This window comes from Corythoichthys intestinalis, chromosome 15 (genome assembly GCF_030265065.1).
Source record: "Corythoichthys intestinalis isolate RoL2023-P3 chromosome 15, ASM3026506v1, whole genome shotgun sequence".
In the NCBI taxonomy this organism is placed as follows: domain Eukaryota; kingdom Metazoa; phylum Chordata; class Actinopteri; order Syngnathiformes; family Syngnathidae; genus Corythoichthys; species Corythoichthys intestinalis.
The window spans coordinates 18468926-18485681 of NC_080409.1; the positions used below are offsets into that span (position 1 = coordinate 18468926).

Sequence of the window (16756 nt, forward strand, 5' to 3'; positions counted from 1 at the left end):
GATTTTAGATTTTTTTTTTTTTTTAATTTGGGATGTCACACAGGATTGAAGGGTTTGAGGGATTGAAGGGTCATGTATATATTGTGAGTTAACGTTGCTTGGATCATCAAACATTGCATTCCATCAGGCGGTCTTAGTTTATTCAAACTTGTCTTATAATGGATAACGTTTGCTGCCGCTTCCTACTAACCATTTCTACTCACACCCTTATGTGTGAAGGCTGCTGCTCTAAAAGCTGTCTAATGTAGACCAAACTTTTCACTGTTCTGTACTTTCAGGGTGATTATTTCTACTCTAATTGTATTATAGAGATCAGGACAATTTTACATTCACTGCCAATGACAGGCATGGGTGTCCAATCCATTTAAACTGGGAAGATAATTAATATTTTAAATGCATCAGCACATTCAATATGGCACTTTCTGTTCATTTCCCAGAAATTCACACTAAAAGGCTTTATCGTGAATAAAAATCACTGAGTGCATTTAAAAAATGTTATCATTCAGTTTGGCTGTAGCACGTTTAACCACATTTTGCTTGTGAACTTCTAAAGAGTGAAAATGTGTGATGTAAATTCGAGAGATGAAAGGTGTACTGGATTATTAAATTTAAAATGTTCAAGCTTTTATCAGATGGACATCATGTCGCTAAGGACTAAAAGTGGGAGGCATTTATACAAACTGTTCTAAGACCTATGCTGTTAACCTGATTTGGATGTGAATACCTTCAAATTAAAATGGAAAGGCTGCAGTTAAAGGACAATTTGTTCATTTCAAATTAATCGGAGCAGTCTTCAGAGCCAAAAAGATGAGAACTGCATCAATGTCCCAATATTTATGGATTCCATTACACTATATGAACGTGAGATCTTTGCAATCAGTACATATTTTATTTGGTCCTACCTGTGATACAGAGACCCTTTTGTTCTTCTTTGTCAAAGTGTCAAGGCCTTTGAGGGATGAAAAAAGGCTTCTTTTGTGCTTTCGGAATGTCCGTGTCAAGGAGCGCCTGCGCAGCGTAGCTTCATCCCTGGAACAAATCTGAACAAAGGGCCAATATGAGGACTATCATCATCTAGCACAACTAAAAGTTCCTCCACTCACATCACCTTGATTATTTTTTTTCCAATGATAAACTAGTATATTCAATATTTCAGTTTGACATGAGGTTAGTTCAGATTTAGGACAGTTAAAAGGATCTAAACCTCATTCACTATGCCCCCTTTTGGCCCTGCCCTTCACTTTCTTACCAATGCGTGAAAAGATGAAACAGAGAAGATTCCGAGACGGCCCAGGATGGTTTTGGTAGGGCGGCTAGCGATTGCTAACAGGCTTTTCGGGTTGGGTAGCTCACCACCCTGAAGACTGGCCAGGTAACAGCGCATCCTAAAAAGATCCAAGTTGAACCGCTCCAGATTTTGCTCCCACTGCTGGATCTATAGGGTGGAAGTGGGTACATTTTCATCGGGTGATTGAAAATCTGGCCCGATCGGAATCAGCTGTGAAAGTTCACGTTTTTAAAATGTATTGATTCTTTATTAAGTGTTAACTCATTGGCTGCCACTTACAGCAAAAAACATCCAATCCATCAGTTTGTACTTTTATCACCATCAATGATCACTTAATACCAGCTTTTGATGTCTAACTGTCAATTGCAGTCAATGAGTTAAGGGCTACGAGCTTACAAAATGATACAGAGGTAAATTGCAAAAAATATATACACTGCTGGACAAAAGTATTGGCACCCCTGCAATTTTGTCAGATAATGCTCAATTTCTCCCAGGAAATGATTGCAATTATAAATGCTTTGGTAGTAATATCTTCATTTATTTTGCTTGCAATGAAAACAACTAGGACTGTCAAATGATTAAATTTTTTAATCGAGTTAATTACAGCTTAAAAATTAATTAATCGTAATTAATCGCAATTAATCGCAATTCAAACCATCTCTAAAATACGCCATATTTTTCTGTAAATTATTGTTGGAATGGAAAGATAAGACACAAGATGGATATATACATACAACATACTGTACATAAGTGCTGTATTTGTTTATTATAACAATAAATCCACAAATGGCATTATTAACATTCTTTCTGTTTAAGTGATCCACGGATAGTAAGACTTGTAGTTCATAAAAGATAAATGTTATAGTTACAAGTTATAGTAATTTTATATTAAAAACCCACTTCATATTTTCGTTTTAATAAAATGTGTACAATTTTCAATCAAAAGTAGAGTTAATATAATAATAATAAGAATAAAAATAACAATAATAAGAATTGAGTGACCAAACTCTGAGTAATGCCAGTTCACTTTGCATTGTTGTTTAGCTGTGTGAGAATAGGGCCTCATTACTACAGACTGATTTTTTTTTTTTATACTACATTATTTTTTGAGACATAGCAATATTATTTTTATTGTGCTTTCACTAAATGATACTTCTGTTTGTTGTGAAGGAGTTGCAGAAGCTTATGCCAATAAACGGCGCAGCTCAAAGAACGCCTGTGTCCACTCGCCTTTATAACAGATATATCTCTGTGCATATCTTACCCAAAATACAACAAGAGACACATAATTGCCACTAAAAGAAAGCAAACATACTGAAATATGTGTGGCGCACAAAGCAACAGCATAAACGTCTCACAACTGCTAATTCTCCCACTATTAGAAGGAATAACATTAGTATGGAACGGTGCTGCGCTGCCCCCAAGCGGCCGGTGGCATTCTCTTCACTCTTAATGTCCATAAATGGCGTCATTGAAATCTGTTTGAGGTAATGCGAGAGCGGCTCATTCAGTGCATGCGTTAATTGCGTCAAATATTTTAACGTGATTAATTTTTTAAAATTAATTAACGCCCGTTAACGCGATAATTTTGACAGCCCTAGAAAAAACACAAAAGAAAATGGGGAAAAAAAAAAAAATCACTTTACACATTTTAACTAAATCACACTTGCAGCCAGTTAAAATGGAATAAACTTGACTCAACCTCTGTCTTTGTGTGTACCACATTGAGCATGGAGAAAAGAAAGAAGACCAAAGAACTGTCTGAGGACTTGAGAAGCAAAATTGTGAGGAAGCATGGGCAATGTCAAGGCTAAAAGTGCATCTCCAAAGACCTGAATGTTCCTGTGTCTACCGTGCGCAGTGTCATCAATAAGTGTAAAGCCCATGGCACTGTGGGTAACCTTCCTAGATGTGGACGGAAAAGAAAAATTGACGAGAGATTTCAACGAAAGATTGTGCGGATGGTGGGTAAAGAACCTCGACTAACATTCAAACAAGTTCAAGTTGTCCTGCAGTCCGAGAGTACAACAGTGTCAACACATACTATGCGTCGGCGCCTGAATAAAAAGGGACTCTATGGTAGGATACCCAGAAAGACCCCACTTCTGACCCAGAGACATAAAAAGCCAAGCTGGAGTTTGCCAAAACCTGAGAAATTCAAAAATGTTTTGGAAGAGTGTTCTCTGGTCAGATTAGACATTTTAGGATAGCTTTGTTCAAATTGGTGGTAATAAGCTTGTTTTCCCCTCTTTAATACATTTGCGTGGTATTGAATCGGGACTCTGAATCGGCAGATCCTCAAAATCAGCGGACTTGGACTTTCATGCAAAAATATGTGATCAGGACATCCCTTGGACATTTTTTGTGTAGAAACAGTGACTTCAGTTCTTGTGTGTAAAGAGGTGAGTGCAGAAGGGGAAAATGGATATTCAGAGGGGGAGTGAGGGTCAGAAAAGTGCTTCCCTCAAGCTACGATTGCTTGCAGATGTTGGTGGAGGCTATGAGCATAAATTGGAGGGTTGCTATCTAACAGAGCAGTGTGGACGTGTGCAATAAATGCTATTTCAAAACTAAGTCTTGAGGAAAGGTGAGGCTGCACAGACCAGCCTTAAACCCCCAATATTTACAAATGTCTCTCCATTCCTCTTTGCCCCACATAACAGCATAGAAGTGCCTATTTTGTTGGCCTGAGACTTGTTTTAACGAGAACACTTCGGCAAAACAACCCTCTACGGCAACTGACTTTTAATAGGTCTCACCCGCACTGTAAGTTCATTTACAATAATGGGTCTCTTGACATTGTTCCGATGGGGCGCATTCACTCTCGTGGCCTTTAGGATGAAGAAAGTAGCAAGGTAGAACATAAGTTAGTCGTTTTATGAGCCTGGGACTTTTCATCCAGAACCTCTGGAAGAATCATGACAATCCAGTATGTTTAGAGAAGGACAGTGTACACTATCTGTGTCATAAAAGCTATGGAGATGGCGACGTAAAAAGCCATTGATTGGGATGTTTTCAAATGACAAAGAATAAGATTTCTTAAAAATGTACTACGTATGTAATCATAACAATAACATTGAGCATTTAAATTTTTAATGGATTGACTACTGTGCATACAATAACAATTGGGTTTGATGATTCAAAGTCAATAAGCAGATTTGTGTTAACATTAACTTAATTTACAGAGCATCTAAAAACAAATCACAGGTAAAACAAGTACTCTTCTGTATGAATAAAAATCAAACAAAAATAAGACAATAGAACATAATTTCAAAATAATCAGAGACACTAAACCACTGACAAAAGTCTCCAGCAGTTGTGAAAGACAGGTAATTAAGTGTGGAATTGGTGAGCTCCTTTTATGACTTAATTGGAAAAAGAAATAATGCAAGCAAGAAGGCCCCTTTTGAAATTCAATCCTAGAATCTGCATAAAAGCCATAATCCAACAAAACTCTTCAATGCAGTATGATCACAACGGCCAAAAGGCAGTCTGACAGTCTGCTGGCACTGGTTTCTGTAAACATAGTCTGATGATGTGGAAGAGTACATCAAAGTTGTGCCCTGTTACTTCTGGACAAACCAAACAGAGCCTTCAATCTATCATCAGCCTCTGGGCACCAACATCAAGAGTACCATACACCTCTGACCCTATCATTGACTACATACCGCATCTGTCTCTGAACCTACTACGAGATGGCACACGGGCTAATTGAGAACATATGAGCACACCATCACAATGCACTTAGGCCCAGCATGGATATTCTCAAACTCTTATCACAGAGTTTAATTTAGAGTGTGTTGTGTATCTCTTTTTAAAAAGTACAGTTCAAAGTACAGACACAACAACAGTTGGTGTACCACAAATCTAGGTATGTACAGAGACGAAAATAAGTATTTGAACACCCTGCTATTTTGAAAGTTCTCCCACTTAGAAATCATGGAGGGGTCTGAAATTTTCATCATAGGTGCATGTCCACCGCGAGAGAGATAATCTAAAAAGAAAAATCCAGAAATCACAATGTATGATTTTTTTTTTTTTAACGATTTAGTTGTGTGATACAGCTGCAAATAAGTATTTGAGCACCTGAGAAAACGAATGTTAATATTTGATACAGTAGCATTTGTTTGTTATTACAGAGGTCAAATGTTTGTAGTTTTTCATCAGGTTCCACACACTGCAGGAGGGATCTTGGCCCATCCATCAGTCAGGTTTCTAGGCTGTCTCTGAAAAACACTGAGTTTGAGCTCCTTCCAAAGGTTTTCTATTAGGTTTAAGTCTGGAGACCGCATAGGCATAGGCCTTGTTATGCTTCTTACGAAGCCACTCATTAATTTTTCTGGCTGTGTGCTTCGGGCCATTGTCATGTTGGAGGACCCAGGCACCACCCATCTTCAATGCTATGACTGAAGGAAGAAGGTTGTTCCACAAAATCTCACAATACAGGGCCCTAGTCAGCCTCTCTTTGATACAGTGCACTCGTCCTGTTCCATGGGCAGAAAAACCCAAAACCCACCCCCAAAGTAGGATGCTACTACCCCAAATGCTTCACAGTAGGGATGGTGTTCTTGAGATAGTACTCATCATTCTTCTTCCTCCAAACACTGTTAGTGGAATTATGACTAAAACGTTCTATTTAATTCTCATCTGACCACAAAACTAGCTCCCATGACTCCCCTGGTCCCAGCTCTTTTCAGGTCATTGATCAACTCCTGTCGTGTAGTTCTGGGCTGATTCCTCACCTTTCTTAGGATCATTGAGACCCCTTGAGGTGAGGGAGAATGCCAAAAAACATGAATATAACAACGTACAATACAGGGAGCACACCAGAATATGCGAATATAACAAGGTACAAAAAATCTGATTACAATGTCCAAAATACAGAAAATCGGATTACAAAGTACAAAATTAGGGGTGCACGATATCCATTTTTTGAAACCAATATCGATAACTTCCTGCTCCTCAAAGCCGATACTGATACGATAACCGATAATATATATATAATTTTTAAATGTATATTCACATGGGTTTTTGAACATGTATAGGCCAAAAATACTACTGGTGGATTCAGCATAGACTTGCCTTTGACCTAACCAGAATTTTCATGATGACATGAACATTATTATAATGAAAAAAACAAAGACAGGAACAGTTTTGACTTCAAATAGAGTTCCCATATTTATTTTTTCAAATAAATAAAATTTGAGTCAATCACCATCAATTAGTCAATATTATTGGTGATGTGTTCCCCTGAACAATGAGGGCTGAACAAAAACAAATATAAACCCAACAGGTATTGTGTTTCGTCAGCAGATTAAACATTTGGTGCAAGAGGAGAGGAGACTTTTGTGGTCTTGGTCCATGAAACAACTCAAACGCACACATCCCAATCCACCGACACTGTGCCAAAATGAATATCGATAGGCCCGATAATATCTAATGTTATTGGATTTATTGGGATGACGTCATAATTCCTATTATCGGACCGATAATTATCGGACCGATAATTATCGCGCACCTCTATCCAAAATACCATAAAAATAAAAAAACGATCAAACTAGGACACAACCTCAGAAACGTTGAGAAGCACAAAGATGATGAGGCACGCACAGCGGTAAGCAAGACGAGTAAGCAAGCAATAGTCCGACACTTGAAGATGGTGATAGGCGTCCTCCCGGTTGCTCTGCACGGTCGTCTACCGCCTGGCATCCTGGACGTCAATTCGGTCGACTTCTGCCGGCGCCCTGGCCGTGCGGACCGGCAGTTTATGCCGTTGAATCGGGTTGCGGATCTTATCAAATGTGCTACTGCCCTCCAGTGGCCACTTTTATTGCTTTAAAATGGATTTTCAGCGTCCAGTGGCCAGTTTTATTGCTTTAAAATGGATTTTCAGCGTTGTGCTTTGGAGCTAAGTTGAATCAGAACCCAGAGTTGTCTCTTGTGAAAAAAAAACATAAAAAATGTATAAATATGTCTTTGGGACACAAACAATTATAAATAGAATGTATTTATACGTTTTTGGGAGCAAATGAGTTAATAACGGCATTAAGAGTACAATGGCGTTTCTAACGGTGTTATTTTTTTCAGTTGTGATTTTATTACTTTTCCAATCTTTGCAACGCCGTTACCGGTACTGAGGATGTGAGGGAGCGCGTTACTACAATTTGGTTGAATGAAGCAAGAGATATCCGCCTGCCTGGAGAGAGCAGAGCGGGATTGGGGAGGAGGGAAGGGGGTGGTGACGCCGTTGCAAACGCGATGATGATTGGGTAGGTGGGCGGATCACGCCCTGCTTCACTGCATGCTATGGCAAACACAACAAAACAGCGATAATGGCGACAGGGCAGGGAATTTCAAAGGTAGCGTTCTGAAACTTGAATTATATTAAATTTTGGTACTTCACGGAATATTTAAGGATAGTGTTCTGCTTATTCTCCAGTAAGCCTAACATACAGTTTCAGAGATTTGCACTGTTTGATGGTCAGTTTATATTTGTGTTTTCTGAAATGACTAATACATTTGATCCAAATGAATACCAAATGTTCTTAAAGACTATATATAATGTTTTTATTCTTCAATCAGTTAAAATAAACAACTTTGATGTGAAAGATGAAATAGAATGTAGAATGTAATTAACGTGTAGGACATGAAAAGTAACATCAGTTAATTTGCTGAGTAACTCATTATTCTTACAATGAGGTAACTGAGTCACTAATCCAATTACTTTTTGGGAGAAATAATTTGTAACTGTTACTAATTACATTTTTTTAAAGTAAGATTAACAACACTCAATATCAAGGTGTGCTATAGCCCTTCTAATTATTTCTATGTTAAAAGTAACACTTGTTGATCTTAGTATTTGCAATGATGACCACATAGTAAATCCTGCATGCTTGGTATTCTCTCACTAGCCTCAAGTAGTTCTAGTGTAATAATAATTGTGAAGAGCTTATTACTTTGAAACATCTAGAATCCCAATCTAATGCCCAATGAGAAAGATGTTCCCCAGGGGCTTGTTTAAAGCATTTGGGGATTGAGGCATTTAGGTCTTTTTTAAGATTGTAGTGGAAGCAATAAAAATCAGTGTTATTTAAAAAAATAAAAAAAAAATTAAAAAAAGCACAGCACGTGGTAGGCAAAAAAAAAAAACATATATGTACTCTCATACAGAGTGTAAAATGAATGGTAGCTTCCATGAAATGTACCCCATGGAGATGCTATAAAATTATTGAGGCCTTCCAGTGTGCAGTATGTTCAGTACTTCGATTCCTTCCTCACTCTACAAATACCACAACATCAATAATATCATAAACCCATCAGCTCACCTGGTTTTCAATGGCCTTGCGGTTTTTGGGATCACTAACAACAGTCAGCTGAAGCTCAGCCATTTTCTTCATTTTCCCATCCATGTCAATCTTCTGCAACAGGCCGCGAACCTGGCTCCGCAGCAGGCGCACTGTATCCTCCTTTCCCTGGCGCTTGGCCAACAGCGAGGCGCTGGCCGAGTGGATGGCTGTCACCCAGTTCTCTAGGTCGGTCTGGTTGCTGGCCTGTAGAGGAGGCAAGAATAAGCTTCATTTGATGACCTGGCAAGGCAAATATCCTAGTCAAATATAGGATTCATCTTCATTAATCTCACAGCATTCTCTTCCATTATTCTAATGTCCGATGACAAGCAGTGCTTTGCTGGATCAATTCATAAGAACTTGACTCACTTTTTGAAAGAGTTGTAGTCATATACATCGAAATAAAACCTATGTTTGATTATTAATGTGTTGTTGTCAAGTCTCTCTCATTCCAAATAATCTATGTTTAATAGGCCATTTGAAAAACTGAATGGAGAAATCCATTGCTGCCTTCCTGTTCAAAAGGTGATTTCTTTGCAGTTTGCCTCAGGGCCATGTAAGCTCCTCAGTTTATTAGATGCACACTAGGGCGTACGCATAAACACGTGGCATACAGTACGTTCTATTTCACGGCAAAGTTCAGATGTATTAATAGTGAAATGACCGTAGAAATGCGTGGTGCCTCGCGTAAGCTTCATAGCTGCCGTACACGTGCCCACTAGTTTCGGTCACATTCCCTGCTAGAGCCACCTTTTTGTTGGACCACTTCTTTTGAATTTTTTTCTTCCAATTGTATGTGCTTCTCTGACCCCACACCATTTTCAACCTCTCACACACCTATTATTTACTGTAATGCCGGAGGACAGCATGTCAAAATAGCACACCTCCAATTCGCATTCTGTGAAATTCTTTTTTTACACCCAGTCATACTCCTCCATTGTTTCTTATGTTCTGATAGTGCAGAGAAGGACACCGCAGGTACAGGGTACATTCAATATTGTGGCGAGCGATGCAGAAATAATTGCGTGAGACACAGACATTGCACTTTTTACAATTCCAGTGGCCCATACGCTACACGGCGCCAGGAATAGCTGATTTATTGAACACACAGCACATCTAGACTGCACTGTGTCCAACACTATTTACAATCAAGGTGTCACATTAGAACAGCAACGAACACAAGAACACATTTAGCAGAATCGCATCCATATGGTTTGTGAATTTTTTTAAATGGGGCAGTGGACAGGAAGTGGTCGGGTACTCCAACATGTGCGCTCATTTCTACGTTGATTGGGATGTCCGAAAGAAATGTGCTTGGATCCACACAGCAAAAACACACATCCTTAGAAGGAGTTAAATTCCCTTGTTTACAGTGTAAACCTACTAGAAATAATAAATATTTATCTGCCAGTGCTTCAGGTAAATTTTACTTCGATTTCTGGAAATAAGAAAAATACCTAGCTGAAAATAATCTTAACAGACTTATTTTAAAGTGCCTATGACAGCAAAAAGCATGTTTATTTCGTATTTCATGCAGTATTTTATGCTCCTGAATGAAATGGAGTGCTTCGATGTGTGTGGAAGCGATCGTTTTATTTATTCAATTTTTTTTAATCCCATGCCATGAAAATGAGGGATTTACGGCTCCAGTCTCGGGTTGAGGACAAATGTGAATGTGATGTCACCTGGGTCAGCATTTCACAGTACAGCATTGCTTTACAGCATGCAGATGGACGGCGGATTCAGCTGATTTTGCGGAATAATTCATTTATGTTTCGTATTATGCCAGCCCAATGTGCTGCAGGGTTTTGTTGCTGAACCAGCGAGAGGTGAGTGAGCCTTTTTGGGTTTCAAAAAGTTCCTGTTCACCCCAAGATTGGCCAAAACAAGTCCGACAACTGTGGGACCTTTGGCTTATGAGGAAGTGAGTAAACATCGTGTTTTGTATTGATTTTGTGTTGATCATGGCACACATTTTAATACGGAGATGGCTTGCATTTTGTGGCTGAAAATGATCCTTATGCACCAAGAATGCCACTCGGCGGACGACCGGCGGCTTGTCGCCCCCCCCCCTGTTTATGTAACCGCCAGGAAAGCGCTATACTTGGCTTATGCTCATCCGGTTCTCCATATCGTTTAGACGGCGGTCATTCTCCAGCTGCTTCCCCAGCAAACGAGCTCTCCTGCCCGCAGCAGGGGAACGACGAGCTGTAACTTGCTTGCCACCAGGGGGATTGCCGATCCGTGAAGACAATCGACAACCGCCGTGTGACTTGATCCGGGGTAGTTTTGTGTTATTTTTTGCTTCAAAAAGCAAGAATAAGACTTCAAAACGCTCCTCGGTTCGGGTTAGCATGTCGGCTAGCTGTCACGCCTCCTGGTTTGTTTACGCTCTCCGAAGCTGGGGCAGGGAAATGACAAAAGACGGACTAACTCCGGTGGCATAAAAAATATTTCGGGAGGTGCAAAAAGTCGACAGTTTTGACCATTATGGAGTAATTTTGCTACGTAGTAGTGAATAAATGCATTTTTATTATTTAATATTCCATTAAGCACAAGACTGTTATTTGTCATGACCATACCATTTATTTGGCAATTGGGGAAAAATACTCAAAAAGAATATCCTGTAAAAATATTGGAGTATAGACATTTAAACAATGACATTTTGCTGCTCTCTTTGTCGCATTTTCCTTGTTCTGAATAAGTCCCCCTCAATGGGCTGAATTCTATATCAGATGAAATCGTGACCCGGCCGACGTCATCCTCCAGCTGGGGACACTAGACTGCTATGACAACAGGCAGGGGTTAAATGGCAGATTAAAAGACTAATTTCTCTTCATCTGCGCTTTGCCAAATTGTTGTACACAGTCGAATCGTCTCAAAATTTGATTGTAATTCACATAATAATGCTATTTAAGAGTGATATGCTGTCACAGGCACTTTAAGCAATAAATTAGGATATTTAATCTTAAAAAATCAGCTTGTCAGAAATGTTCTTTATTCAAGAATAGATATTGTTCAAAACATTAAACGCAAATTTTTCTTGATTTTGGTAAAAATTGCAAACTCTTGGATGCATGGGCTTAATACGAACAAATAATTAATATGTTAACTAGTATTTAACACTCAAAACAAGATGGAAAAATATTTTTTGACTACATTTAAGAAAAATAATCTGATTAAGATGTTAGAAATTTGCAGTGCATGCATGTGCAGAGATTCAAATATCCGGAGGTTTTTTTGTGCGTAAGACTTTTACTGGATTTGCGTGCACGCCATGTTTCAGGAGGAAATCCACGCAAATCTTTGTACACGAGGCCCTAGGTCATAATGCAGTCTGGCAAGCTTTTAATGCTTTTAAAGTGTGGGCTCTGTGAGGCTGGTAATACTGATATGTAGGTCATTAAATACAATTGGCAAATGTGCTCTCAGATTTCTTACCTGCCAAGTTTGGGCACATTGCGTGCATAGCTTTTATCAGACTGGCACGGCTCATATCCTATACAACAATACGCCCGAATGTCATTGAATTCACCTGAAAGAGGTAGATATCTCCATATGAGTTGCTGAGGCAGAAGACATTCTCCTTTTTTGGATGCTCTGGCACAGCCTGGACGATGCTGTCCTCAGCGAGTAAAGAGTAGCGAGGGGACAGCTCTTGCTCTGATGATTCTTTATTGTACGTCTCATAGAATAATAACGTACATCCTAAGAGAAGAGATAAGAAGAACCGAAACTGTAAGCGGGTGAGTGGTGCAGACGTCTTTACTCTTCTGGTTGTTTGGCTTTTGTATTCATCAAATAAACTAACAACTAAAAGCCAAGAAATAGAAATTATCAACGTGATTAAATGGGGCAAAAGTAATGGGATACCTGGCCATTCAAAGAACAAACAATAGATAGAATCAGAGTTGTGTGTTGAAGAATCTTTTTCCCAATCATCCATAAGGTTTGTCAAAAAAGCGTTCACTGGTTTTGCACTGCAAAAACACACCTCCTCTCCATAAAACTAGTTATTTTCCCTTGTTTTCAGTGTAAATCTACTAAAGTGAAATTATCTGACAGTGCTTCAAGTAAATTTTACTCAGATTTCTCGAAATAAGAAAAATAGCTAGCTGAAAATAAGCTTAACAAACTTATTTAAAGCAAAAGTTAGTATCATTTAATCTTTAAAAAGTGTGTTTGTCAAAAATGTTCTTAATTCAAGAACTATTGTGCAAAACATTACTTGAAAGCAATTTTTTCTTGATTTAGGTGAAAAATTACTAACTTTCGGATGTATGGGCTTAATAAGAACAAATACAGTGGTACCTCTACATACGAAGTTAATTCGTTCCAGCACTTTGTAAGTTGAAATGGTCGTCTGACGAGCAGGATTTTCCCATAAGAATACATTACAACTCCATTAATTCGTTCCACAGCCCAAAAACCTACACTAAATCCTGAGTAAATACTGTTGCAATTAAGTAATTAAACGGCAATTACACAGAGCAAATCAAATAAATTATTAATAAAAACCAGATTAATAAAATAATAATTATAATTCCTGTAATAATGAAACGAATCAGGTTCTAATGTGGCGGATGTGTTTTGCATGGTGTGCCCAAACGCAACGAGTGGCTGGCATGCCAGAGTGAGAGAGGATTTTTTACTTTCACTTTGTTCAGCTGCGCAGACAGTAGGCATGTTGTGTTGCACAAGTTCTGAAATAAATGATTAAAACCCTGAGGAAGCTGGTGAATTTTTGGTGATGTTACAATTATAATAATTGTCACCCTAACTTATGGCGAACAGAGGTCGGAGGAGGACCGTCGAGATTTACGGCCATATTGTCAAGCAGTTTACGGACGGGCACACCACGGTCATAATTTTCTATCAATTCCATCTTTATTTCAATGGTAAGTCTCACCTTTTTTCTTTTTTTCCCCACCTGCTTTAATATTCTTGGAACCCATGTTGATTTCTCTCACAAGAAAATCCGTCGTGCATCCATCTTCCGGGAAAACAATGAAATTGCGACGCTGTCATCAATCATTATAGTTCAAGCATTTCGTCGGAAGAAACAAACGGCGAGTCAAATTTGACGTCTGATGTCAAAAAGATCGTGTGTCCAAGCAATCGTATGTCGAGGTACCACTGTAGTAATATTTACTTAAAGTAAGTGGAATAATCTGTCTGATTAATCAGTCAACGAGGCTTTAACACTCAATAGGAGATGGAGAAAATCACTTGACTAGATTCAAGAAAAATTATCTGCTTAAGATGTTACAAATTTGCAGTGTGGAAAAAGGGGAAGTTCGCGATACATGTATTATTCATTCGATCAATATTCAATTTCAAGTAAAAAACTAAATTAGCCAGAAACTGGAGCTGTTAGAATTTTTCATTTCATGTAATTAACTAAAATAGACAAAAATGCTCTGATTTTCCAGTTTCCATACTGAAAATGAAATTTTCAAGTACAGTTGTGTTACTGTCTGGGTCCCACTAGTTAACTAGCTAAAGCAGTTTGGCTGTATTGTGACAGAGAAGTGCAGGAAGATCTAATAACTTTTCCTGATTAAAATAAATCCTGTTTAATCGGTGTTAAACTCACTGCTAAAACTTGCATGAGTGCATCTTGATCAATAAAATGCATGAACAACTATTGAGTCGGAAGTTTCATTTTCCCTTCACATTCAGTTCTTACATACTCGTACGCTGCCTAAGAACTACATTTGCGAATTTATCCAAGTGTAGTATATTGGGGACAATTTCAGAAACAGTCAAAAGATTACGGCTACATTTGTTTTCACTATGAATCAATATGCAAAAACAGGGATTCTGCTACTGTTTGTGTTAGGGATCGTATGCAAATTTCTTAATCCATGATGCAATGAACTTTGACCTGTGTTATTCTGGAACATAAGGGACCGTGTGCAATTTAAATGCCTGTTTTTGTGTCTTTATGAAGAAATTTGGGGAAATTGACAAACTGAATGATGAATAAAGTCATCACATTTGTTTGTAAAGAAAAAAAAGTACGCTTTGTATATAAACACAATGGCTGTTGAAATAAAATTGGAACATTTTTAAATTTGAAATAAGTAAAAAAATATATAAAAGCAAACCTTTCAAGGTGACCCAGTACTGTTTCCACTTGCGACGTGTAACCAGCTCCAGTTTCCTGTCCTTCTGCAGCGTCACTAAAGGTTTGAAAGAAAGCCAACCTGCCCGTCTGACCACCCCTTGCTCCTTTTCAAACAACAGGTCCAGCTGCTCAAGCGATCCCTCAACTGACTCACTGCTGCTCTCTCCTTCATCTTCGCCTGTGGAAGGTTCTTTTTTCTCGCTTCCTCCATGTCCACTACCCATCTCCAGCTCCCTCATAAAGTTCTCATAAATGTTCTGGCGGAGTCCATCGTTGGTTGATTGGTGAATAGCCCCTGATGATTGGGTCCTTGGCGCACCTGGGAACCACAAGAGACTTGACGCCTGTGACGGAGAGTTGGTGTCTGTAGTCAGGCCATCAACACCGCTGTCAAAGACATCGCTCTGATCCTTGTACCTGGTTTCCTGATGGGACAAATAAAGTAACGGTGAGAGACATGAACAGGCAAAGAGATGTAAGACAGTAGGCACTAGACCTGTCGCGATAACAAATTTTAGGAGGCAATATATTGTCTCATGAATTATTGCCCATATGTGATATTATTGCCATTTAAAAAAAAAAAAAAAAAACAATTCAACCACCAATGTGGTGACCTTTTACTCTAATAAATCACCCATCCAACTGCAATAAATTGTTTTTCAATATAACATAAACAATATTAAAAATAATATCCTAAAAAAAAAAAAAAAAAAAACATTGCATAACGTAATTTGAAAGATAGCTAAGTGCAGAATTTGACATACAGTGGGGCAAATAAGTATTTAGTCAACCACCAATTGTGCAAGTTCTCCTACTTGAAAAGATTAGAGAGGCCTGTAATTGTCAACATGGGTAAACATCAACCATGAGAGACAGAATGTGGAGGAAAAAAACAGAAAATCACATTGTTTGATCTTTAAAGAATTTATTTCCAAATTAGAGTGGAAAATAAGTATTTGGTCACCTACAAACAAGCAAGATTTCTGGCTGTCAAAGAGGTCTAACTTCTTCTAACAAGGTCTAACGAGGTTCCACTATAAAAGACACCTGTCCACAAACTCAGTCAGTCACACTACAAACTCCACTATGGCCAAGACCAAAGAGCTGTCGAAGGACACCAGAGACAAAATTGTAGACCTGCACATGGCTGGAAGACTGAATCTGCAATAGGTAAAACGCTTGGTGTAAAGAAATAAACTGTGGGAGCAATTAATAGAAAATGGAAGACATACAAGACCACTGATAATCTCCCTCGATCTGGGGCTCCATGCAAGATCTCACCCCGTGGCGTCAAAATGAAAACAAGAACGTTGAGCAAAAATCCCAGAACCACACAGGGGTACCTAGTGAATGAGCTACAGAGAGCTGGGACCACAGTAACAAAGGCTACTATCAGTAACACAATGCGCCGCCAGGGACTGAAATCCTGCACTGCCAGATGTGTCCCCCTGCTGAAGAAAGTACACGTCTAGGCCCGTTTGCAGTTCGCTAGTGAGCATTTGGATGATCCAGAAGAGGACTGGGAAAATGTGTTATGGTCAGATGAAACAAAAATAGAAACACAGGTTCTAGTGTTTGGAGGAGAAAAAATACTAAATTGCATTCGAAGAACACCATACCCACTGTGAAGCATGGGGGTGGAAACATCATGCTTTGGGGCTGTTTTTCTGCAAAGGGACCAGGACGACTGATCTGTGTAAAGGAAAGAATGAATGGGGTCATGTATCGAGAGATTTTGAGTGAAAATCTCCTTTGATCAGCAAGGGCATTGAAGTTGAGATGTCGCTGGGTCTTTCAGCATGACAATGATCCCAAACACACAGCCAGGGCAACAAATGAGTGGCTTCGTAAGAAGCATTTCAAGGTCCTGGAGTGGCCTAGCCAGTCTCCAGATTTCAACCCCATAGAAAATCTGTGGAGGGAGTTGAAAGTCCGTGTTGCCCAATGACAGCCCCAAAACATCACTGCTCTAAAGGAGATCTGCATGGAGGA

At 39.0% G+C, this 16756-nt stretch overlaps 1 protein-coding gene across 7 annotated transcripts in view; it reads right to left on the minus strand.

Moving 5' to 3' along the window:
* Nucleotides 1-16756, minus strand: part of tiam2a (TIAM Rac1 associated GEF 2a) — a 216878-nt gene that overhangs the window by 88056 nt on the left and 112066 nt on the right. For all 7 annotated transcript variants that reach the window (XM_057859457.1, XM_057859452.1, XM_057859454.1 and 4 more), the window contains 5 exons: nucleotides 14745-15189; nucleotides 12170-12342; nucleotides 8614-8838; nucleotides 1250-1435; nucleotides 903-1040 (listed from right to left, as the gene is read on the minus strand). In XM_057859457.1, the coding sequence (XP_057715440.1) occupies nucleotides 903-1040; nucleotides 1250-1435; nucleotides 8614-8838; nucleotides 12170-12342; nucleotides 14745-15189 (1167 nt within the window). The remainder of the gene's footprint in view (nucleotides 1-902; nucleotides 1041-1249; nucleotides 1436-8613; nucleotides 8839-12169; nucleotides 12343-14744; nucleotides 15190-16756) is intronic.